This window comes from Phycodurus eques, chromosome 17 (genome assembly GCF_024500275.1).
Source record: "Phycodurus eques isolate BA_2022a chromosome 17, UOR_Pequ_1.1, whole genome shotgun sequence".
NCBI lineage: Eukaryota > Metazoa > Chordata > Actinopteri > Syngnathiformes > Syngnathidae > Phycodurus > Phycodurus eques.
Genome location: NC_084541.1, coordinates 12,363,685 through 12,390,388, shown reverse-complemented (window position 1 = coordinate 12,390,388; position 26,704 = coordinate 12,363,685). Strand labels below are relative to the sequence as shown.

The window sequence follows — 26,704 nt, the reverse complement described above, 5'->3', positions numbered from 1 at the left end:
AAGAAATGCATGGTGGTAGATGACCACAGTGATCACAATCCTGTCTGGATTTTGATGAGGAAATTGGATTGTAGTCAGTGATGGTGTAGTGGTACACTCACCTGACTTCAGTGCAGGCAGTGTGGTTTCAGTTCCCACTTACTGACTGTGAGTTTGATTACAAATTGTTTGTTTTTCTCTGTGTCCAGTGATTGACTAGCGACCAAGCCAGGGTGTACCCCGCTCTCTCACCTAAAGTCAGCTGGGATAGACTCCAGCTCCCCTTGACCCTGAACAGGATAAGCGCCATAGAAAATGGATTGTAGTTGCTCGAACTCGTGGCAAAGTCATGATATCATCAACTCAACTGAATTTTATTCATAGAGCCCTTTAAAAACAACCACAGCTGAAACAAACTGCTCTAGATAAATACAAATTGAGCGCAAAACATTATATACAACCTAGTTTGAAAACACAAAAAAAAGTTAAAAACAATAACAAACAAATAAGCCACTAAAATAAGGGCTGAAGACTCATGGTGTGTTGGAAGCCAAGGAATAAAAATCGGTAAAAATGTGTTTAAAAATGGTCAGCGAAGGGGAGGTCAGCCCCTCTGAGCTTCTGCTTAGACTGCGGTACCTCCAGGAGCAGCGGGTCAGCTGACCTGAGGCACCAGGCAGGAGTGTAGGGATGGAGCAGCTGAGACAGGTAAGCCAGAGTGAGACCATTTCAAGATTTGAAAACAAATAGCAGAATATTAAACAAAACGTGCACAGGAATGGGAGTTATGTGCTTCCTCTTACATATTCCAGTTAAGATGTGAGTGGCAGGATTTTGTACCAAATGGAGATGTTTGAGGGAAGGCTGGCTGACTCCAAAGTCAAGTGCATGACAGTAATCCATCATTCATCAGCACAAGGTTCTGGTTTTCTTCTCCAGGGTTTATCCGTTTTCCTCCCACATTCCAAAAACATGTTTTTGAGGTTAATTAAAGATTGGAAATTGTCAATTGGTGTGAATGGTTGTTCGACTATAGGTGCCCTGCAGCCAGTCCAGGATGTACCCTGTCTCTTGCCCAACGTCTGCTGGGTTAGGCTCCAGCTCACCTTTGAACCCTAGTGAGCATAATCGGCTGTGCTAGAATACTTTAAGCAACTGAGATTTGAGCACAAACGGTGGAGCAACACATGTAGACAGATAATATACCAATACTCACAGGCATATATTATTTATCCTCTATGAAAAAATACTAATATTAGAGCATCTTACTGAGTCAAAGTCATAGTAGAAGTAAAATTCTTTATTTGTGTCTGCATGAATGTATTATACAGCTCAAGGTGGCCAAGGCGAGCACACCAGAAGGAGCAATGAATTCAATTGCAATTCTTTATATTATATTTAATTATATTATTAATCTATCTTTACATAAATTTAAATATTATGGAATGCTATTTTCCTTAATTAAAAAACACAAAACACAAATTTGTTCTTTTTTTTGGTGTGGGGAGGTTGGAACGGATTTATGGCATTTCCATTCATTTCAAAGGGGAAAGATGATTTAGGATGCAAGTATTTTTAGTTTGTTAATGGGATGAATTAAACTTGTATCTCAAGGCATCACTTTATTTGCAAAAGTGGGTTGGTTCACCATTGAAGCAACTAAAAGTGGAGCATGACTAAAGAGCAGCCGGGGGCAGGGATGTGTATTCATGTCATGAGAGACGTCATTTCGATTGACACACGTGCGCGCGCGCACACACTCAGTTCATACATTGTGGGAGGTGCAGCTGCACGGTCTGATAAGCGACACTAGCAGCTCCACCTGAAGGTTTACGTGGTCTTTCAACACCATTAGCCGAACCATCATCACACGTTGACATACATACATTATGCAGACATATGCATGATGTCTTGATAAACACACCGACATGACACACATTTCATCACTCTTTCACACACAGACACTTTAAGGAGGACTTTCCATTATTGATGAGACCACATGCTCCGTACATTTATTGGGGTGGGGGGCGTTCCCGGTCTGCTTGACTCAGCATTCCTCTGCCTATTGCTTTTTTTTTTTTTTCTTGTCTATGTCAGCATGTTGCATGTGTGTGGGTGTGCGTGTGTGTGTGTTTATCTGGACACACACAGGAAAAAGACAACAATGGCAAGACAAACACAGACACACATTGATAGATGGGTAGATAAACAGATAGATCGACTGGTGGATAGATCTTTAAAATACTATAATCACAGATTTCTTTGATGTGGAGTTGGAACAGTATGTGTAGTTTTATATTATGATATATTATAGATTATTAAAGTATTATTCTCTGATTCATTTGATTTGGTTCTAGAAAAGTGCATACGGTCCTTTATCGTATTTGATTTTGTTTTACGTATTTTAAAAACCGCAACGTGATTGGCTGGTGATCTGTCGGGTGTCCCCCCTGGCTCTCATCCAAAATCAGGCGGGATTGGCTCCAGCTCACCCCTGACCCTAACAAGGATAACATGGGAGGAAATGGATGGATAGATATTTTTAAAAACATTTTTCTATACAGATTAGTTTGATCTGGGGAAAGATAAGTGACTGTCGTTCTTTATTATTTTAGTTTATTTCATTTTATTTAGTTTATATACCATATTTGTAATATGTTATCTGATTTAATATACTGCATACTCTCTGATGCTCACATTGTTCCAAAGTATGCCCACTCCATTAAATTCCCCTGGGAAACAACAGAAATCCCCAACTCATACATAACCTTTTGTAATCTTGATGGATTATTTTCCAATCTATATGTAAAATTCCCCAGATGGCCACCAGGAGATGGTCCAATATCAACCTCATGGGAGAAAATTTACAGCATATTGACATTCAGTGGATATAAAAAGTCCAACAGCTCCAAATAGGATTCATAGTTAGCACAAAAACTTCAGGCTTCCGCTAGAAAGAAGGAAAAAATGGCAGAAAAAAAACATACTTGAACAACCGAACTTTATTTGAGGTTAATCAAATTTTGGTATTTGCTAACCCTTTAACATGAGTTTTAATGTGATTGTTCAATTGAACACAGCCACAACCACAGTTTATAAGAGTGTGCTCACACTTGTGCAACCACATTATCTCAGTTGAGAGTTCCTCTCTCAAAAAGATTCCTTTTTTTTTTTTAATCTTGGTGTTATTTTTTTATTACTATTTTTTTTTTATTTTTACATCATGTCAACCTGCCATTTGAACAGGGGTGTGTAGACTTTTTATATCCACTATGCATAGTAATGGATTTATGTCACTTTCCAAATGCAGTGAGCCACTCATCAAAAACCCAAATAGGACACGACCAAATTTGGAAATGTTGACCTGGAGCTGCCCATCCAGCTGCTGTGGCTCCTTCTAGTCTGCCAGCCAGACTCATCAACCGTGGACAAGTGCCCACGAGGTAAATGAAACCACTCCTGTTTCTCAGGCACAATACCTTGATTGATTTCACACACACACACACACGGGCACACACACACACACAAATCTGAGCACAGTGTTGAATTATAAACACATGCATACTTTCCCACGTATGCCAATCAAGTGTCTTTCTCACGCAAAATAGTCTGGATGCTACGACTTGAAAACATGAAGTCGCCTCCATTTTTTTTTTAACATAAGCCATCATAAACAATGAATGAATGAACTAGTAGGCCAAATTAGAATCACCATGGCAACAAGAAATCCTCACATTGCAGAGTGACACATCTATAGCACAAGATTCCGCAGCAATGTGGCAAAAAGACACAGCACGAGACAAGCCTACATTTTTGGGGGGATCCCTAGCATACCCTTGACCCAATTTCCACACATCAGACAAAAAAAAAAACCATTTTGTGCAGTTCTTTGAGAGAAAATGATCAGTAAATCCAATCAATGCTAATTTTCCTGTGCAGTTATTTCAGAGGTTACACGTTTGAAGATAATTGCTGAAAACGTGCAAAGACTGAGAACTACGTAGTACGGAATTGTGACAATAAACTGCTTTTCACCTGAATTTTTGGGAAGTCGTAAACAATTCTTAAAAAAAGATGGTTCAAGCTGTTTGACACTCCAAATTGAAGTTTACTGTCAAACTAAAAATAAAAAAGAGAATTACACCTTGTGTATTTAAAACATCCCCATCACTTAGCCTTTCAGTCCACTAGCTTAATGCTAAGGCTAATTAGAGTCTATGTTGTGGTGCTGTAACCCTTTAAGAAATTGATTGAACACAAATGGTGCAGCAACATGTGGACAGACAATAATCATAGTCATATATTCTTTATCCTCTGCAAATAATAATTAATATAAGTGCTGTACTGATAAGCAAAGAGGAGTTGGGATGTCTAAATGAACCGTGTATCCGTCTGTCTCTCTTATACTGCCCCCAGATGGCCTAAGTGGGCACACCAGGAAGAGCAGCACAATGGCCATTGTATTGATGCCTTGTGACAAAAACTGTGAAGTTTTTAAATTCTATTTAACTATGTAATGACTGTGTGTTTTTATACAATAGTAGTGGAGTGTTTTTTTCCTCTTTAAAATACACATTCCAACAACAGTTGTTTTGGGGAAGGCTGGAATGGTTTAAGGACATTTCCATTCCTTTCAATGGGGAAAGATGATTTGAGATATACAGTAAGTGTTTTGAGTTACGAGTGTGGTCAAAGACCAACTTAAACTTGTATCTCAAGGCGCCACTGTTCTTAGTTATTATTACTAGGCCCAAGCCTTTTAGCTTACGAGCTAGCTGGTGGTTGGTCCCTCTCGTTGTGGCGTGGAAAGCCCTATGATTGACATTTTTGATTGTCAGTTGACTTTTGAGCAGGGCGTGGTTTCAGTGCATTCACCAGACAAGCAAACAGTATTTGACAGCGGCCACTACCACCTCGTTTTATACACTTAGCAATTTTTTTTCTCAAATCATTGAAATTTGGCAGGGTTGTGAACGCCACTGTTCTTGGTGGTGTGTCAAATTTAAAAGACGTGTATTTTCACTTCACAGGGACTTTAAGCACCTACAGTATTTCTTTCACATGACCTTTTACACGCTGTCAGAGCTGCTAACTGACAAATGCATCTGTCATTTTTTTTTCCCAGCCCAAATCCAAACATGGTATTTGGAAATATTTGTTTAGCGCGTGCACATGCACACACACACACACACACAGACACACACACACACAGACTCCCAGCTGCTGCGTTCATGTAATTTATTACCCCGCCTGAACCCAGTGGAGTCATGAAATCACCCTGGCCTTTGTAACACACACACACACGCACACACACACACACAAAGACACACACGCACACACACACAAGTCCACTTTCTCAAACAGTGGTCCCGGCCCGCGACACTAGACTGGAAACCTCTTGGGTTAATTCGCTCCCGAGGGAGCGCACACCAGGTCGGAATAATGCTCTGGAAGGATGAAGGCGTGTAAAAGGTGTTCGTGTCTGGTAGGGAAATGGAACACACAAGAATGTGTTTGATAGAAATCCTGACCAAACTCAATGGTTCAACTGATGATGACAAATGTAATTTTCTGGACAATAGTCATAATTATAAGTGGAAAAATACATTATATTACATCTTTATTATTGTAAAAGAAAAAGAAAAGCAGTAAAAGAAAAAACTAAAACTGGAATATTATAAGAAAAAGAATGGTAATGTAAAGAGAATAAGTCATAATGTCACATAAAAAAATCATTTTTTATTAGGATGAAATCAAAATATGTAAGCAAAGTTTTAATTTTACAGGAATAAGTCACAGTATTACATTAATAAAATCACGGTATAAGCAAAAAAAATAATGTTTGTTGAATAAACTGTAACAACTCGAGTCATAATTTTAATAGTCGTTATCAGGAAAACAGAATAAAGATGGAAATGTGATGAGAATGCAACATAACAAATGAAGAAGAATTTATGATACATAAGCTATGAAGCCAATTATGAGTTCATTAAAAGAATAAAGTCTTAATTTTAAGACAAGGTCATAATAAAGGAAGAAAAAAGTCAAAATTTTAAGGGAATAAATTGATAATTTTAAGACAAGTCATTTTACAAGAAGAAAAATTTTGCAATTTTACATAAAGACATAACATTAAGAGAATAAAGTCCCCAACACAGTAGTTCCACAAACAATGGCATTAGCTATGGTGTTAGCCGTTAGCGCAATATGCTAACTTGCCAAAGCGTCAGCATCAATATTGACAAAAAAAAAAGAAAGACATTAAGTTTTTTTTAACGATGAATTTTCACGGCGTGACTCGGACTTGGACTTCATATAAAGTCACGTCATACTATTATGTCATTTATTGGGGGATCCGCGATGAGCAAAATCTACAGTAGTCGGTAAAATGCAAAATGAAACCAATTGAAGCGACGACTGTCCGTTTGTTAGCCATAGCCGTTAGCATGGTGGGCGAGTGTCCGCTCCTGTTTTGTACACGTAATGTGTCAATATTGTGCCATAAATGTGTCGTTTCATCACATGAGCACACCTGGAGGTTTGCGGTAACTATAATCACCCGGCGTCTCTCCTCATCTTATGACCATTAATACGTTAAATCAAATTTTATATCTGGAAATACTGTATGTCCATCTTTGTTCTAACAACCCACAGTGAATGTAGTTTTTTTTTTCATTGCAGCGCGTCGGTAGATGTGCGGTGCTCAATTGCTTGGTGTGTGGATGAGAGTCGCTAACTGTAATTTTTTTTCCGGTGGTCCACTTTGCTCGGGGGCGGTGTGCCTTAGTCTATTAACGAGACGTCATTCAGCTCACCAACCATGAAAACAACACAACACTTACAGTCAAACAATTGCTGTCAGGTGAAGAGATCCCACATGTCAATTTAGCTCTTCTGGATGGATTTCTCCAATCATGTGACAATGCCTAGGGAAACATCCTAAACTACGAAAATAATTAAAATTCAAATGTCGTTGTGCTTACTTATACAATACATGTGCAAATAGTGATGAACGCTTGTCGTCGCACGCACTGGGAGCAATCGTGCCATAATGATGCCTAAGGTAGAGGCGATTAATTTTTTAATGGATTCAATGTTTTATTCATAACACCTATCCAATCCTGGATATGGCAGAATGCACGTGGGGCTGCGGTCAAGAAGAGAACGCCTTCCAAAATCTGTCACGCACACGAATGTAAATGTTTTTATAGCTCGCTTTCACCCTAGCTGCATAGACATTGTGTGTCAGCGTGTTTGTTTTGAGTGAAAGTGAAAGCAGGGATTGGTGTCGTTCCCTGACAGAGGCTAGTAAAACCAGTTCTGCTGTCCTAGAAATCCACCTCCTGTAGACACAGTGAGAGCAATAGCCTGCCAAATGTTTACAATTAAATCCATTAAAAAATTCATCGCCTCTACCTCATGGCAGAGGTGGGTAGTAACGAGCTACATGCACTCTGTTGCATTTACTCAAGTAACTTTTTGGATGAATTGTGCTTGTCACAGTAGTTTTAATGCAACATACTTTTTACTAACATACTTTTTACTATTACGTGAGTATTTTTGTTAAGAAGAAATATTACTTTTACTCCATTACATTGAGCTACATTCGTCTCGCTACTTATATTTTAAGATACAGTTATTTATAATTGCTTGTGTGTGCTATTTTGGTCTGTCAGCGAGAGTTGTTTCACATGACTCCATTTGACCAATCAAACAGAGCCAGGCAGTCACATGACTACTGTGTCACCGCGGGGCACAGCCTCACATAAAAGCAACATTTTCAAAGTGACTCGTTTACCTGAAACATGGAAAAAATCTATATTCACCTTACAGGTAGGCTCTGGCTCACCTATGACCAGAGTGAAGATAAGTAAATGAACATGGAAAAAGAACATGAGGATAAGCAAATGAACATGGAAAAAGAACAGCTTTGTCATGCACATAAAATGTTAATATTTCAGCTTCATTCAGGTCAAATTCCATCTTTTTTTCTCATAAATGTATGACATTTTTCCTCGTGATTTGACTATTTTGTTCCCTTCATTGTGGCCCTAATACTCCCTATTCCTTAATCCTTCTGCTCATTCATTTTTTTCTGTGTTAAAAATGAGCCACTTAAATGTCTAGTAATATTCCATGTGCAGGCATTTGAAGAGTTGAATGGTCTCACAATCAGACATCTGTAATGTTTTTTAATCTGATTACTTTAATCTGGTCACTGACTGACCCTGCCAATACACGCTCATCCTTTCTGTACACATTTATCAATGCAGTACACGACGCATCGCCCTAATTTATCACCCTCTCCCAGCTGGACCAGAGGTGATGTGATTTATTAGATAGCCATTTTCGGCGTAGGGTCGGCGAGACTGACACGAGTCAAAGCTTCGCGATGACCTCCAGGTGATAATGACCACACAGTGGGGAAGGACACACGGGGTTGGGGACAAGGGGGTAGATAAAAGGATGTTGGAGATGGTGTGGGTGGACGTGTGGGGAAGGGTTGGGGGTTTACAGAAAGACTACATCTTAGTTAACCCACCTCTTGTGTTAGAGAATAAATATCCGGCAAGATTTTAGATATGAAAGGAAACGTTATGCATTTTCTTTCCACCACAGTTTAAAACAGTGTGTTAATAACATGTTTATGACATGCTTTCATTGAAATACCCCAAGGATTATGAATTATAGTACACTTTACAGGTTTTTAGGGTCCAGCCGTGTCTCTTGCAAGTGAGCGACTGTATAACTTGCCCCAAAAACTGCCGAGCCAATGGGGAGTATGGCTTTTTGTTACCATGACGACCTGGGGCGGAGCCTGAGCCTTGCAACTAGACGGCTGGCTTCTTACTTGCCGTATTGGAGCCCAGAATGTAGGGGGGGAGATCAAGCACCCATCAAGACAACGAAAAGAAATATTCATGGCGATAGCGCTTCACATACTAGAAAAGTGGTTCCCTGAGATATGATTGACTCGACTGAAACGTTTTTCAAAATATGAGCTGTCATCCGCAGCACTTTGGCAAAAAGTGAACGATTCTTCAACAACGAGGCTTCAAACTGTTTAACGCCACTCCCAGTTGAAGTTTACTGTCAAACTAAACATCAAACAAATTACATGTGTATTCAAAACAACAAAAAATTTCGCCTTAAGAACGGCCAGCTAGCTTAATGCCAACATCTAATATAAAATGACTTTGACATGCTAACAGTTAGCCTTGATAGTCACAGTTTTAAAAGCCTTTAGTGAACACAAGCAAGCGAGCAACATATTTGGATAGGTAATATAGGGTATATGGGGCAGAAAATATTATTATTTTATTTATTTTTGTTTTTATTGTTGTAGTGATTGTTATTGTTATAGTTTTATTGCATGTTACATGAGCACCATAATCTTCAAACTTAGAACTACATTTGAAAAACAAACTAATGAAAATAGAAACACATTTAAATTAAATACTCATTATTTTCCAAAGTCACAGAGAGCCACAGCAGAAGAATGAAAGAGCAGACCCCTGGTCAGTTGTCAAAATATAATATCCTTTAGTAGAAGACAAGTCACGTTGGGAAAAGAAGACTTCCATCTGATGATTTGCGGCCTCCTGTCGAGCATCTTGGCTGTATTGTTCCTGTGTGAAGCTAATGGCTTGGTGGGCGTGGACACAGCACGGCTGCCGGTTTTCCGGCCAGTCAAACGCCGAGGTGTGGCTCCGGAGGGCGTGATCTTGAAGCAAGGGGAGGAGCTAGAAGCGGAAGTGTGCGCTCGGCTGATCCCTCACTGTCATTCGGCCACGGTCGGCTTCAGGAGAAGGGGGGCAAGCCAAAGCTCACTCACTCACACAAGGACTCAGGCTGGATAAAAATACTGAAGCCAAGCTTAAAATGAAACCGACCGAATAAGGCTTGCGACGCATCCCGCACCCTAGCGCTTTTGACGCGTTGCCAAGCCTTTAGCGAAGCCACTTCGTTCGGATGACACGGTCCACATTCGAGGCAAAGCGGTGTCATTGAGCAGGCAGGACACGTCAAGAGAAGGGAGGAGGAGGAGAAAAAAAAAAAAAAGCTGACCGACCACTGTAAGACTCAGCTATTAAATCGCCTCCGCCGGCCTTAAGACATCCTTTCAAGGACACCAGCCTGCTGTCAAGCCGACGCAAGACGGAAGACGTTGCCGAGGTCGGAGGTGGTGATCAAAAAGGTGAAAAAAAAAAAAAAAGGGAGACGTTTTATACTCGCCAGCTAGCGGCTCGTGCTAACAGTTACAGGCTAGCTCGCTATGGCTAGTAACCCATCTTAGCTACTTGGCTAACTAGTTTTTACCGGTTACTTTTAGCCTCGGTCTTTTCTTTTTGGCGGTTGTCAAAAAGCTCAATACACATCTTTATGGTGCGTATTTCGTGAGACGATCGCGTATTGCACTTCGCCGATGAAACAGCACAGACTCTTGACAGCTGTCAAACAAGGTCGTGCGTTTGTGTGTGTGTTTTTTTTTTTTTTTTCTGGAACATTTCCCCACACGTCGATTAGTGTTTAAAACGTCTCTTCTTCTTTTTGGGCTCCACGCCGTGCACAAATCCATGGCGTGTCAGTCGTTTTTTTTTGCGTCAATTCAAAACGATTGTGTCCCCCGGGCCTCGTCACCTGAAAGCTCGTATGGCTTACACACATTTAAGTGTGTGTGTATGTATATATGTGTGTGTGTGTGGGGGTGGGTGGCGGGGGGGGGGGGGGGGGGGGGATGCCGGCGACTCAGCTGTCCGTGGACAAGTTGGGTAACGTCACGCGGTTATAATTAGCCCGGTGGATATGTCGAACGTTAACCGTGTGTTTTGCCCACTGCTCTAACTAAAGCAAGATTGTTCGTCATTGGGGAGGGTGTTGATTAACATGTTTATAAATTCTGTGAATGGATAAAGCAGATCCAATAGGAAAAAAAAAAAAGATCATTTATGCTCTTTAAATGTCCGTTTATAAATCTGCTGGTGTGTAGTGGTTGCTAACCGTGACACACCATCCTGTCTGTGTGTTCTTTCAACAGGAAAAATCGATCACGGGATACTATTTGTGTGTGTGGGGGGAGCAAACAAATGGGGGATTACGGGTTCGGAGTCCTAGTTCAAAACAACACTGGCAACAAGTCTGCGTTCCCGGTCCGAATCCACCCGCATCTGCAACCCCCGCACCACCACCAAAATGTGTCGCAGAGCCCCGCTGCGTTCATAAACAGTACGACCGCCGCAGGGAATGGCACCACGGCGGGCTCTCCCTGGCTCTTCCCTGCCTCGGCCACCCACAGTAGTGTGCAAGATGAAATCCTGGGTGCGTCCGAGAAGCCCAAAGCGCAGCAGCAACAAGAAATGCAAGAAACGCAAGAAAAGCAGCTGTCCCCTGGGAGTCACCAGGAGGGTGTTGGCGGCGGGGGCGGGATCATTTCAGAACTGGAAAAAGCCCGGTCGGAGGATGGCAAGACGGACAACGGCTCGCCTGAAGGCAGTACCGGGAAAGAGAAGCAGATCCGCCTCGAGTCCCCGGTTCTGACAGGCTTCGATTACCAAGAGACATCCGCTCTGGGAGGCCCGGTCCAGTCCAGCGCCACCTCTTCATCTCTCACCGGCTTCAACAACTGGTCGGCGGCCATCCCGCCGGCGCCGTCGACCATCATCAATGAGGACGTCAGCTTCTTTAACCCGGCCTCCGCCAACAACGGCACGCTGCTGTTCCAGAACTTCTCCCATCACGTCAGCCCGGGCTTCGGCGGCAACTTCTCCCCTCAGATAGGACCGGCCGCAGCCCTTTCGCAGCACCACCCGGCTCCCCCGCCGCACCCCCACTTCCAGCACCCCCACAACCAGCACCAGCAGCACCGGCGCTCACCTGCCTCCCCGCACCCTCCTCCGCCCTTTCCGCACAGGAATCCGCCCTTCAATCAGTTGCCGCATTTGTCCAACAGCCTGAGCAAGCCCCCGTCCCCCTGGGGCCCAGCCAACTACCAGAGCCCCTCTCCCTCCCCGGGCTCCTCAACCTCCTGGAGTCCAGGAGGCGGCTACGGAAGCGGCGGCGGTGGCTGGGGAGGATCTCAGGGCCGAGACTATCGCCGAGGTCTCAATGGTGGCATGACGCCCATCAACTCCATCTCGCCACTGAAGAAGACCTTCCTGAATAACCACGTGGCATCCCAGAAGTACCCTCGCAACAGTCCTGCCGGCTTCAACCCCAAGTCCTGGATGGATGACTGCGTCGGCCGCAGTGATAACATCTTCCCTTTCCAGGTATGTGATACTCTTATTACAGAGGCGTCCTGGGTTTACGACGGTCCTGACATACGACATTTAGAGGTTTTGAACATCACACAATGAACTAGTTTGAAATTACGTCATTTGACTGGACAAGAAGGCACGCTCAGTCACGCCGTAGTTACTATTTTTCATTGGATTCACGGATCTCAGGTTTTCCACCCAAATATTTGCTGTAATTGTGACACTTTAAAGTCAGGAATGGCACGCAGTGAACTAGTTTGTGCAGTGACGTAAGAATACATTGTCACATGGCACAAGGAGGCACACTCGGTTACTGCCGTACTTGATTGTTTTATGCTCATGGTTAATGGGGTATCATACAAATATTTACTGTATTTATGACTAATGTAGGTTAGTAGTTGGTTCCGATTTGTATACAAATTTGGGTTTTGTAAAAATGTAACTCCATAAACCGAGAACCTCCTGTACATACTGTATGTTCTATACAACCGCTTTCCTTGGCTGGAGGCTAATCCTAGCTGTTTTAGGGTCAGCTATGTGAACCGCTACACTACCAATACATGAATATGCTGATGTCTTTTAATTCACATTTATCGCCAATGTTTGTGCGAAATATGATAACAGTATCCCGCCCTTTCCCGTTAATTCATTAGTGTAAAGGTGATATAGCCACTATTTTTAGACATGGGGGTGGGTGGTGGGCACGGATTAACAAGGCAGTCCTCTCGACGCGTGAGCTTATAAATCAACGTTGCCGCGTGCCACATATGCGAGCCGAGGGGGTTTGGGTGGGGTAGGGGGCTGGTATCAAGGATGGAGAGAGATTTGAATAGAAAACATAGCAGTTGATGATTTGCATCAAAGACAAGGCATCACTGTGGGTGGGGGAACTCTGCTTTGTGACACATCAAAAGGTATCAATATCTTATTCCCTGAAATGGAGCCTAATGATTTTCTTCGATTGCATCTTTATTAATAAACCAGGATGTGTGTGCTATTAAGCTACTGACAAAATGGGCTCATGACGCATTCAATGTGATTTGTAATCGTTGACATCAGAGGGAAAAAATAATTGTGTTACCACATGAAGAAAAAGGCCTGACAGGATTGATAGGAAAGGGGTAAAGGGTGCATCAAGATAAATTCATTGTATTGATCCGGCTCGAGATTGATTGCATAGGTCATCACAAGGAAGTGGGGGGCTGCGTGATGACGTTTGCCATAGGCTTAGCTTGACCTCATGACCTCTCTAAGTACTGTACGCAGCCCTTTTTTTTTTTTTTTTTTTCTTTCTTTCGTCCATGCATGCAAATAAACTTGTCAGTCACGTATTTGGATGTATTCAAATCAATATGCTCATTAGATGTTCTTAAAATGTGTGCAGTGTCTTCCTTTGTTGTCTTTGCTTCCAGCAGCCTACACTAATTGGTCTTAAAGACCACCATCTGGTGAAAGTCAAATTGTATTCAAATGTAATTATACATGTATACAGTAAATCTCCAGCGATTCGTGAATGAACTTGTAGCAAATTTTTCTGTAGTAAGACTAAGAACTGTTTGCTAAAAAACACATCTATTCGTACATAATACAATATTTTTATGCTCTATCTGTAACGCCCTAATATGCTGCCCAAGCGGCCTCCCCCTTCTCAGGCGCCATGTTAGCTGTGTAGTACCTAGTGTCGGCCACCAGCTGATAGCCGACCGACTTTACAGTGAACAGCAACGTGATGAATGATTCCAGTAGAGGTCCAACAGGCAAGGTGGTAAATCTCAAGATGGTGCAGAGAAAGGTCAGGATCACTATTGGTAGTGGTGAAATCTACTAATGGCTAGCTGCTGAACGTAAGGTACAGTAAGTTCCCAACTAAATATTTGTTTTCAACATGTATTAAAAAAAATGAGAATATCTATGTATCACTCAGTAAACAATAATAAAATGGCTAATGGGGAAGTATTAATTGGTATTTTTACATTTTGCAAAATGGTGTCGGTGCATGGTTTTTTTTCTTTCCAAAACCATGTATTTTGAAGGGTAATGTTGTAAGGTGAGTTTGAAATAATATTAGTGTTTTTGGATCATCATTTTGGATATATTTAGGGTTTATTCGCAAATTCTTGCTATTCGCTTCAGGGATTGGTCCCTAACCCCGGCAAATAGCGAGTGTTCACTGTATATACAGTGGAAATTTACAATGTAAATGCTTTTAATAAGAGACTTTAGAGCGGTTAGCATGAAAAGGATTAATCCCAGGTATGTTTTTATTTGCGATGCCACCATGGAAGGGCACCAGTGATGGCAAAGAGCAGAAGTGCAATGGTATGGGTCACATGTTGTTCTGGCTGCTCAAACCAATATAGCTAAAACGACAAAAGTCTACATCCGTATTTTGTAATAAAGGAAAATACATGTACAGGGGGTCTTTATTACTTTAGTTAAAATTACAGGAAATATTTGTGTGAAAAGCAGTTGTAGGCCATGAATATAAAACAATTAAATGACAAACTATGTACAGTGTAATAACTGAGTGTCACTTGTTACAGCGTGTGACAAAAAAGTAGTTCTTTGCACGCCGTTTGTAACCTCGAAACCTCATATATTGTTACTGTCGTAAACTGGAGACTCCCTTTATATATGCGTATCGCAACTTCAGCGGTACTGCTAATGTGAAGAAACTTGCCTCACAATGGTTTCTAAGTGCAATGCATAGAATGAGCTGCACTCCTGAAACGTTACGTGACATTACGTGTCAGTCATCAACGGATGAGTAGTTTTATGTGTATTGTACAATGGGTGAATGTTTTTGGCAATTCAGAATCTTAAAATGTTAAGTGTGCTGGTATGATAAATTAGACTGATTGAATGATTGAATTATTTTATTCGATTGTGTCCCATGGATATTTTTTTTAAATTAGTAGAAATCGTAGCTTGGAAACAGATTGTATTCGACCTTTGAGATTCCACTGTATTTGTTACATACTTCTCCTTCAGTGATGAGTAATGACTCACTGTGTACCTTGGGCCAAACAGTCAGGACATTGTTCTGACATGTCTCGACATGCCCTTGGCCCATCTTATTTATTGTATTTTTACACTCAAAACTGTGTAACTTAGAAGTACGACAAGGGGCACGTTTTGGGGACGCCACCGCATCCATCTTGATGCCACGAACAATCTCTAGTCAATCTTCCTGGTTAGGTTTAAGCTACAACTCGTATAGGGGCTCAGAGCCGTATGTCTGTCTTTCTGTGGTTGAATCGGATCAAGCAAAGTAGCATTGTCCTTCTGGCCTCGTCATACAGCAAGTACACATGGAGGGACGCTGGCCTTACAATGACCTTCCTCCGACTGTGTGCGTTTACAAAAGTACCAGAAATTATACAAGTATAACCCACTTACGAAGAACACACAATGCAGAGGTTGTGTCTGAAGGAGAAACCATTTTTTCAAGGCGGACTAAAGCATGAATGTGCATTATTCTTGACTTAAATATGGCTGGTAATACGCGCACCCCCCACCCAACCCCCAATATTTGAATTAGAAATTATGTTGTTTTGGTGTGCTACATTATGATTGTTTGCAGTGTGGCAGCTGTCGATGTTGAAGCCATTGCAGTGGATTACCACACAAGTGTCAGGTTGCCTCTATTAGTTCAATTTACATGGTATTAAGTGCCACTGTTGTTGAAAATTGCATACATTTTCCTTGTTATCCAGTGGAACCTCCAAGTTGAAGGCAATCCGTTCCGTGATACTGGTTGACTCTTAAATTATTCAGATCACTGACCATCGATGGAAGATTTTTTTCCCCCATAGGAAATAATCTGATGTGAATTAATTGCAGTGGTGCCCTGACTTCCGAGTTGAAGTTTTTTCAGTTACCACGATTGTAACTCAAAATTTTCTTATTTCAAATCATCTTCCTCCATAGAAATGAATGGAAATGCCATTCATTGTAAAGATTTTCATTTCCATGCTTAGCCATTATACTTTTCAGCTACATGCTATTTAAGTTGGTATTTGGTTGTTTAATTAAGTGTTTCATTAATTGTACTGAGCAGCCAGACACTTCCCTATGTTCCTGTAGTAAGTACCATTTCCAGTTGTATGGTTGTTTTCATACCTTCCTCTTTGTCATTACTGGTACCCATTTTATGTGGCATCGCAAAAAATTCCTTCCCCCCCCCCCCCCCCAAAAAAAGGTTTTGTAACTCCTTTAGATGCTCACTGAGTTTTAAATCTCATACTGTGAACTTCTTCCACACAAGTGTTTGAAATCAAATTGTACCACTTTTGAGGCAAGTGACTTTTGATGTTCCACTCTGTTGAATTGCCGAGGTTTCAGCACTTAGCAAGCCAGTTTTGTTTCTTTAAATGTTGCATTGCAGAGATGATGCAGCATTCACATGACTGATGACATATGTTGCACAAGGCAGCCGCAGGTTTGCTAACCGCTCTAACTTCTGTCCGTGTACAGTGGACATTGTCTACACTCCCCTGTTCAAATGCCAGGTTTTTGTGATGTAAAGAAATGAGACCAAAAATTTTTTATTTCAAAACTTTTTCTGCCGTAAATGTGATGTATAACTGAATCTTTTAAAGGGGGTAAAAAGAGTAACCTGTTTGCAAATATTCACACCTTCAAATAAATATTTTATTACTAGGCTTTACACGATCAGTGAGTTAAAAAAAAAAAAAAATCACCCATCCGATCACAAGATGGAGGAATGTGTCTATTTAAATGACCTGTTCATTTAATGTATATACTTGCGTACTTAATTGCTCCAAAAAATATATTTACACTAAATAATGTAAGTTTGTTCCTCTATTTATGTCAGTGAGGCATAGTGACAAACAGAACAAATGAATTGTCTTCTATTATATGGCAGGAAGAATATACATTAATTATGTATCCACTTTTTGTGACATTTTTGTTTGTTGGTGTGCTGTGAGATTTTTCAATTGTAAAATATGTTCCTGGCTCCATAAAGGTTGGAAATCATGCTCTAGTCAGATCGTTTATTCTAATCAGTTTAGTCAAACCAGCATTACAACATGACAAAAATAATGGGTGCTAACTTACTGTAATTAAATTACTTTATTTTTAATTAAATTACTTCACCCACACCGAAACTTTAGAGCATGATTCGACAGAACGGCGGCATGTTTACGTACAACCGTTCGTGCTACCACTAGCTTGCTATGCTACATAACGTTTTGTTGCCTGCTTCCAAGTCGTATCGTATTAAAAGTACGTGAACATACCTCAAGCAAGCCTTAAACGAACGTTCTCTCCTGTCCTGAGCACCGGTGACCACCAACACACGTTTTCCCCCATTTTGTCCTTAGAATACAGTCGGCGGGATCCACTCTTGTTGTCGTCGACACGGTAACGAGAGTATCCAGTCGCATTTGAGTTGACAAGATAAAGCCCAATGATTGTAAAAAACGGGATGGGGTGGTATTGGAATACAATATTTTATTGCAGTAGTCTGACATAGTGCAATCGTGAAAGAGCAAATGTTTCTTGTAGTCTGATCCGGGCATTACGTGTTGTCTGTCTCAGACGTGTTGTCTGTTCCACAACGCCGACATGTTTTTTTAAATATATTTAATTTTTTTAAAATAACTTTATTGGCCGTCAGATAGTTCCAATAGTATGACAAAAGACACGCGACAAGGCTAAAAATAAACTAGCTTTTAGCTTCAAATATACTGTGCATGATGGCGACGTGGAGTAAATGTCTTTTGCGCAGCTGATCAATGATGTCATTGATCGGATCGTCGAAGTATGACATTAAAGTCGATCAGCCGATCAGCATAAAATGCTAGATATCGGCCGATACCGATCAGCCTAATAAAATCAGTGTAAAGTCTATTTATTACAGCACAATTGTCCTTTATTCCAGCACTGAATCTTTTTTGGTAGGAGTCTACCAGTGCAGCAAGATTTGGCCCACTCTTCTTTGCAAAAAGTCCTCAAATCTTTCAGAGTGCAAGGGCATCGCTTGTACACAGTCCTATTCAGGTCACTCCTCAGATGTCTGGTGGAATTCAGGTCTGGCCTCTGGCTGGGCCATTCCAAAACCTTAACAGTTTTCCATGTTTAGTTAATTTGGATGTGTGCTTCGAGTCGTTGTCATGCTGAAAGATCCTTTTCATCTTCAGCTATCTTGCAGAAGCCTGAATGTTGTGTGATACCACTGACATATTTGGAACTGTTCATAATTCACTCCACCTTGACTAAGGTCCCTGTTTCAGCTGACGAAGAACAGCCCCAAAGCATCAGGCCACCACCACCATGCTTAACTGTAGGCATGTTGTTCTTTTAATGGTGAGCAGTGTTGTGTTTGCGTCAAACATACCTTTATGGAGTTGTGCCATAAAGTTCAACCTTGGTTTTATTGAACCATAACACATTTTCCCACATGCATTCAGAAGATTTCAATTGTATTTTTGCTAAAAGTAACCAGGCTTGTGTGTTACTTTTACATAAACCTACCTCTTAACCCAGACACATGAAGAAGACTGGCAGATTGTTGTACTAAACAGCCAGTACTTACCAGAAATTCCTGCAGCTCCTTCAATGTTGCTGCCAGCATCCTAGCAGCATCCCTGTTTTATTTTCAGTCTTTTCATAAATTTTGGAGCGGCTTCCAGTTCTTGGTAATTTCACTTCTAGCTCATATTTTTTTCACCTAATGATGACTGTCTTCACTTTGTTCCATTGTATATTTAATGCCTTGGAAATTATTTTCTACCCTTCTTTTGACTGGTACCTTTGAACAATGAGCTCACTCTGCTGTGGAAGCGCTATGCAGGACATGGCTTCTAAGATGAAACTACAAAAATGTCAGGAAAAACCTACTAGAACATCTGAAATTTATTCAGGGTTCATCAGAGGCCCTTTAAATAGTGACAGGTGTGTGCTGGCTCCCATTTAACATGAGTTTGAATGTGATTGGATAATTCTGAACACAGTCATGTCCCCATTTATAAGAGGGTGTGCACACATGTGCAACCACATTAAGTTGTTTTTTTATTTTTTATTTTATTACTTCCCCTCTCAAAAGGATTACTTTTTTTTTCAATTGCGTTCTACAGGCTATATGACACATTGATGGTGGAAACTCCTTTGAAATTATTTATCTTTTTTTTATATGTAACAAATCTGGGGTTTGAACTGGGGTGTGTAGACTTTTTATACCCACGGTAAGTCTTTAATAATTGGACAACATATGAGAGTCTTGTCACACTGCTTTCCTATTCCCTTGTGAAGTTTCCTATTTAGCACCGACGCAGCAGAGCCACCATTTTGTACAGATAATTCAGATGGGTTTGTTTTTGGATTATTTTTGTTTGGGGAGTCCATATGCTGCTTCATGGCTGTTCATCCCAAAGTAACAGGAAGAGCCACGCAGAGCACACCATGTTCCAGAATGTAGCGCAGGCTCCAGTAAGCGGGGATGCTGATGTATTAGAGCAGCTTTAGGATTCGGGCTGGGCTGATGGCCAGCCAGCAGCACTCCTGCTAACAGCTAATGCACCTTGCAGCCGGTGCCGAGCTTCTCTTTCCCAAAATATGATTTATTTTTGTAAAATTGAAATTGAAGTAAATTTATTTCTTGTCTTTTAATTCTCAAGGTCAGAGATGTGCTCTTGTGTCAGGTGTTGTGTACCCGCTGTAAGCCAAGACAGGATGTTGTCTTAGGAGAACCACCTGGACAACTGTTGGTTACAAAGCGCTCTGTTTGTAAAGAGTTGACATCGGCTATTGTGCATCACCAACCCTCATTCATCCTCTGCTGAACTCCCAATTGTTTGAAAGGATGTTCAATCAATAAAAGGTTGTTGAGCAATTAGAAAAGACCAAATTAGACAGACTATGCAGTTTTGTTAGGTCAGGGGTCAGGGAACTTTAATGCCACTCAGGGGCCATTTCAGTTTTTATAGTCCTAAGGGCGGGCCATACTAGATTTATGCAAAAACATGATTAAGCAAGTTTACCACCCCCCCCCAAAAAAAGGACAAAATGGTTTGAGTATCTGACTAGCTACATGTGGCAAGTGATTCATGTTGAAAATACAATAATGAAAATTCCAACAACATATTTAAAATGATAGATTTAAAATTTTTTTAAAATAACCGATTACATGGAGATTCACAAATGTACAATATGAACACCACTCTTGACATGACACGTTTTCCTTTTTGATTTAAGCCCTCTTTTTTTTTTTTTAAATAAGCAAAATCTTCTTTCCAGTTGTAGTTTTACACTGTGTATAAAGAGCATTTATAAGTTACATTTTTCTGGGCTTTTTATAACGGTTACTATGATGCTTTGTTTTTAAATTTGCATGACTGGCTGGATCCACTGCTCTATCAGGCTGGAGACTGCAGCTACTAAAAAGAAGCTTAGCCATTGTCTCGATGCAATTGAAATCAGTGTATATATTCTCTAAAAATATATATTTTTTCTCCCTCTCGGCAGAATGCACAAAAAACCTTTGCTTTAGTCTGATTTCAAAATGTGTATTTTCATGGAAAAATATACAAATTTAGCCGAGGCATTTTTTTTCTGAAAATGCGTCATGCAGCTCATTTGTTTATAACCAGTTTTCAGCTGCCGCTACTGGCAAACATTAGCAGTTAACTTCATGCCAGGAGCATAATGGTGGTTTGACCTTCCAGGTTTTCTAGACATATTTTTCCATAAAATGCGTCCAAATTGTCTATTTAGGCATGTAGTGCATCTCCTGTTATCTCTTGAATGAATTGGGAGTTATATTTTGTCAAGCATTTTTTTATTCACACTTAACCAGTTTGACCACCATCTCACTACCAAAGTTCTTGATTGAAAGTGGATCATGTTGAATAGTTTAAAGGAGGGATGCGTGTGGGCGGGGGATAAAAAAAAAAAAAAAAAAAAATCATTAGATACCTTTTTATCCTTTAACCATGACACGTGCATGCAAATTCTCATGCACGTCTCCACATGCACTAATTCTGACCAAGCCATTAAGCTGCAGAAGCCCGAGGTTTCAGTCATTACCCCTGCTCTTTGTCACGTTGGTGCTAAATGAGAGAAATGTTTTAAAACTAATGAGGGGCCAGAGCTGGGCTGCACACAGCACACGCACTGCTGCGATCATTCGGCTTTGTTGCGCCCTTCGCACGCCCTTGACGGATACTCCGAAACTGTGCATGTGTGTGCACGCGCGCATGCCGATGGCTGCATAGGCCTTAATTAGTCCGCAGCTTATCACTTCTACATATATGTCTGAACAAAGCAAGACAAAACAATGCAGTGACTATGTGGAAGTGTCTTGTGGTACACTGAAGGTCGACCACAGTCCATTCATTCCATGACACTGGTCAACATTTAATTGATTTACAAATGAAATTTCACATCTATCCATCGAAGCTGGAGCCCATCTTAAACAAACAACCTTCTCACTCGCCAATGGACAAGTTATACTTCAGTGAACCTAACATGCATGTTTTTGGAATGTGGGACGAAACTGGATTACCCGGAGAAAACGGGCAAGCTAACCACTCGTAATTTTTCCAGAGCTCATCATAAAATCTTAATTTTCATTCAAATATAAATAGAAGGTGACCAGTCTAACAGTAATACAACAGAGCATATGATAGCTAACGCAGCAGTCTAATCGCTTCACTAAGTGCCCCTTGTCAAACGGCTCAAACGGATTGACACAAATGTATGACATCAGTTGCCTATCACGTTAAAACAAGAAGTAGAAACTCACCAGAATAAAAGCAGTAACAGGGCTAAACATGGTTTAACAGAGTCAACACTTCAGCTCAGTCAGCCATGTGACTACTGGTGATCATCTACTATCATGACACTAAAATACACACTAACGCTGGACAAAAGTACTTGGAGGTGTAGCACTGTATTTAGTTCAGTCGGTTGCATACAATGAAGTCAGTTCAGCGTAATCCTTCAGTAATCCCCAAGCAATGGAAAGTTTCTGTTTCTCTTGCTCTTATTACACCCCATGTGCACACATGCACAACAATTCCACCATTTAGCCAACAATTGCTAATAGGTAGCTTCTGACAGTTGGGGTATTTAATGTCGCAGCACTGCTTTGAAATACTTTGGCTTACCGCAACCATATTCACAAGCATCAAAAGCTCAGCCCGCTTCCCCTTCCTGCCCTCCTGGTAAGGCAAGCAGAGAGAAAAGACCTTTCCTTTTGCCTTGTACCCCTTCCATCTCTCCATCATCCCCTTCTTTCATCTGCCTCTGCCCTCTCTGCTTTGGCCTTCCTCTCCCTCCCTGTTGTCGAGTATGTGATTAGGAACACAATAACGGGGTGAAACAAACAACTTTCCGCCAATTTAAATGGCGATGTAGAGGTCAAAACATTCTCGATCCTGGGATAATCCTTCCCATTGATATTTCACCCAGGTATCCTTTTTAACCCCTTCTCACATGCAGGCAGGTGACATGAGAAATTAATGAACCAGATGAACCAAATATTGAACAAATTAACACAGGAAAGAGTCTGCTGCGCTTACCTTAACAGGGTTGCGGGGAAGCTGGAGCCCATACCATCTGATTTCAAGTGTAAGGTGGACTACACTCTAGATTGGTCGCTAGTCAATCACATGGCAAATATAGACAGACAACCATTCACATTCACAATGTCACTATGTGGGAACTGAAACCAGACTGCCTGCTGTGAATTCAGGGGAGTGAACCACATCACAGGCTGGAACAATTTCCAGCTCACCATTCACTTATTGTTCAGAAATGAATCATATTGGGTCAACCATTGTATTTGCAGTCTTACTCATTACAAATTATGCCCCGTTTGATCTATAATGTCGTACACAACCAGAGTATGTACTTTTCTTTTCTGCTTTTCCTTTCTTTCACTGTGCGCTTTATTGACTCCGAGGTCCAATAAAGGTACAGTAGAGATTCACAAATGATTAAATATTACACATAGTCTGATTGAGCCCTGAAAATATTTTCAAATGTGACATTTTGGATGGTGCTGTTAAATGGCCTCCTTTTTTTAACCGGGTGGTATGTCAAGACATCCAACCACTCTCTTGTTGATTAGATAAAAAGTGGTAATGTAAAAGTGGAGAATGTCAAATCAGAAAGTACACACACACAAAAAAAGAAAAGTGCCCTGCCTGCCGACACGACCCTCGATCATGTGCTGAGATATGTTTTTGTGACCCCTCCAACATGTGACCTCACATTGAATCGGTGGTCTATCATTGAACTGTGAGCTTTTCTTCCTGAGGTGGCCTTGCTCTGCTCTCGCACTGTGGCATGTAGAATGTGGCACCACCAATGTGTAGCCAGGGTGTGACCGGCAAGAAGTGAACATACTAATCATGTGGTGGCATTGCAGATTACTTGCAGGTTGGTCAATTTCCCAAAATGTCATCATTTGGTAAGATACTGTTGTGATTGTACAGTGATGCTTTACTTTGACTACAATGAAATCTGTAAGGTCGAACACAAACTTTAAAAACTAATAAAAAAATAGAAAGCTGTTCCGCAGTCAAATTGTGGCCTTTGTATAACCTTGATTAACTGTGCAGGCATTTTTTTAAGTAACATTCTTGCAAGTATTTAAAATAAACTAACTTCTGTAGTTGTTGATGCAGTAAAGCTGAGCTGATTCGCAAATCCCCATTTGCAAAATTATTCTGCAGAAAATAAACTATTAGCTGAAAAATGCACCTATTTGCACGTATCCACATATTTCTGTGCTCTCATTATAATGCCCAAATTCCCTGCTGTTTCTAAGGTGCCATGTTAGCAGAGGATTAGCTAGCATTGGGTACTATCTGATAGTGGGCTTACTTGACAGTGAACATCAGCGTGTTGCGTGTGAGGTTAACAGCTGATAATAGCTAGCTGCTTAACATAATCTACAGTAAGTTCCCACATACGGATAGTCATTTGCAATATACTGTACGTCCTAAAAAACAAAAAGAGAGTCCCTGTGTATCACTGAGTAAAAAACATAATAAAATGGCTAATAGCAAAGTACAACAATATGTCTCGTTACAGCTGGCGTAAATGTAGCACAGCATTTCATAAAAAGAACATCCTACCAAGAGTGAAACATGGTGGTGGTAGTGTGATGGTCTTTGGCTGCATTTTTTCCTTCAGGACCTGGACAACTTGCTGTGACTGATGGAACCATGAATTCTGCTCTTTAACAGAAAATCCTGAAGGAAAATGTTCAGCCATCAGTTCATGACCTCAAGCTGAAGTGCACTTGGGTTCTGCAGCAGGATAATGATCCAAAACACATCAGCAAGTCAACTTTTGAATGTCTTCAAAAAACAAAGAAGGTTTTGGAGTGGCCTAGTCAAAGTCCAGACTTGAATCCAATTGAAATGTATAGGCCGTTCATGCTAAAAAATGCTCGCTAGCATAGCATAGTGGCTAAAACGTTTCCAAAAAATGGCCACTGTCTTTGTTCAAAGCGAGCGACACCTTGATAGCCTTCCACCCGCTCCTTTCTTGTCGTACGGAAAGCGATTCTGCTCGTGTTGCCTGTTTATTAGCAAGAATTTAACTCACAAGTCACTCAAAAAAGTAAAAAAAAGTCCCTAACTTGGCAACACAGACCGTCTTTGTATAAACTAGCGCCTCTCTGTTCAGGGCCTCGATTCGATATTGATGTTTCAATATCGATTCAGTAAGGAAGCCATTCATGCTTGAAAACCCTCAATTTTTGCTGATTTCAAACAATTCTGCAGGGAAGAGTGGTCCAAAATATCTCCACAGAGATGTGAAGGACTCATTGCCAGTGATAGAACACTCCTTATTTCAGTTGTTGCTGCTGAGGATGGCCCAAACAGTTCGTAGGTTTGGGGGGTCATTACGTTTTCACACAGGGCCAGATAACTTTGAATTGTTTTTTTTCCCCTTATTAAAAGAAATCGCCATTTAAAAACAGCATTTTAAGTTTACCTGGGTTATATTTGTCTGACATTGACATTTGTTTGATGATCTTAAACATTAAAGTGGGAATCGATGCAAAAATATAAGACTTTGAGCAGGGGGCCAATACTTTTCACGGCACTGTAATTCTAAGGATAATGTAAGATGAGTTTGAAATGATAGGAAAGTGTTTTGGGATCATAGTTCGCGGTTTATTTAGTGTTGAAACTATTAATATTGACCATTCTTAACATTTTAGGGGCTGTGTCTACTATTTGCAAATTTTCGCAGCGAGTCCTGGTTTTCAACCCCTGCGAATTGCGATAGTTGACTGTATTTAAAATGACTTAGAATTGGTACTTCTGTCGAATGTTATTGTTGCTTGTTTGTTGTCCTTTTCCATCTTTGTACTCTAAAACAACCCCATTCCATATATGATGCGCTGGGAAACACCCCTAGTTTATTAGTCGTGACCAAACAGTCAAACCATCATGGCTGAGCAATTTCTCGTCACCTTGCTGGAAAAAAAACAAAAACAAAACATTTGCAACCAGCAAAAGGGTTGAGAGCACATGACCGAGGAACTTTTTTCTGCTTTTACTCAAACAGCAAATGGAGAAGTGACAGGAGAGGGAATGAAACAGTGTAATCACTTGGTGTTTTGACATGGGGCAATTAGCAGCAAACATACCTGTTACAGTGCATACATTTGGCACTGGTAGGGTGCATAGATTACGGTTTTTTGGAAGAGAAAAATATTTTTGTTTACCACTTGGATACATGTAGGTGGAGTCGAGTCAGCATGTTACTGAGGGTTTTAGTGTCAATATATCATATATTGACATTGACTATGCCTAAGGTCAAGATAAAGAATACAGAAGATGTTTTTATCACGCCAAACATGGAATAAAACACCTGTTGGTAAAGCAAATGTTTGCCTGTTTGATTGATGATCAATAAAATCGAATACAGTATTTTATTTAACCTGTCATTGGCAGCCCAATAAAAATGTTGGGTAAGTTTGGGAAACCCTTGCTTGGAGTGTGTCTCTACATGTTTTGGACTTGTGAGTATATTTTGTTTGCATGCGTACCCAAAGAACAATTCTCACTATGGTTGCAATACGACTTTTTATCTGACAAAGCTGTTGCCTATAACAAATGTCTCTGTTCCTTTTAGTGCCATTTTAAAACAATACTTTACAGTACCACAGCATACGTAGAGTAACACATTTTACCACACACAAAAGGACTAGAGCAGTCTTGTAGGTCCTTGTCATACTGTACACGTTAATAACACTTTTATTCCTCATCAGACCTTCTTTGATGACATTTCTTCCTCTCTTGTTTAGGAACGCACCAGGTCATTAGACAGCTTCAACATGAACACTCTGGAGAGCTCCCTGATCGACATCATGCGGGCTGAGCAGGACAACCTGAAAGGTAAACACAGCAGCCCTCAATCATGCAAACACTACTCTGACTATAATGTAGTATTGCACTCACTGTATGTTACAAACA

General features: G+C 40.8%; 1 protein-coding gene across 3 annotated transcripts in view; it reads left to right on the top strand.

The window, feature by feature from the left end:
- Positions 1-9,773: 9,773 nt before the first annotated feature.
- cpeb4b (cytoplasmic polyadenylation element binding protein 4b) overlaps positions 9,774-26,704 on the top strand; it is a 40,276-nt gene continuing 23,345 nt past the window's right edge. For all 3 annotated transcript variants that reach the window (XM_061701937.1, XM_061701936.1, XM_061701935.1), the window contains exons 1-3: positions 9,774-10,177; positions 11,018-12,248; positions 26,536-26,626. In XM_061701937.1, coding sequence (XP_061557921.1) covers positions 11,067-12,248; positions 26,536-26,626 — 1,273 coding nt within the window. In that variant the 5' untranslated portion in view covers positions 9,774-10,177; positions 11,018-11,066. The remainder of the gene's footprint in view (positions 10,178-11,017; positions 12,249-26,535; positions 26,627-26,704) is intronic.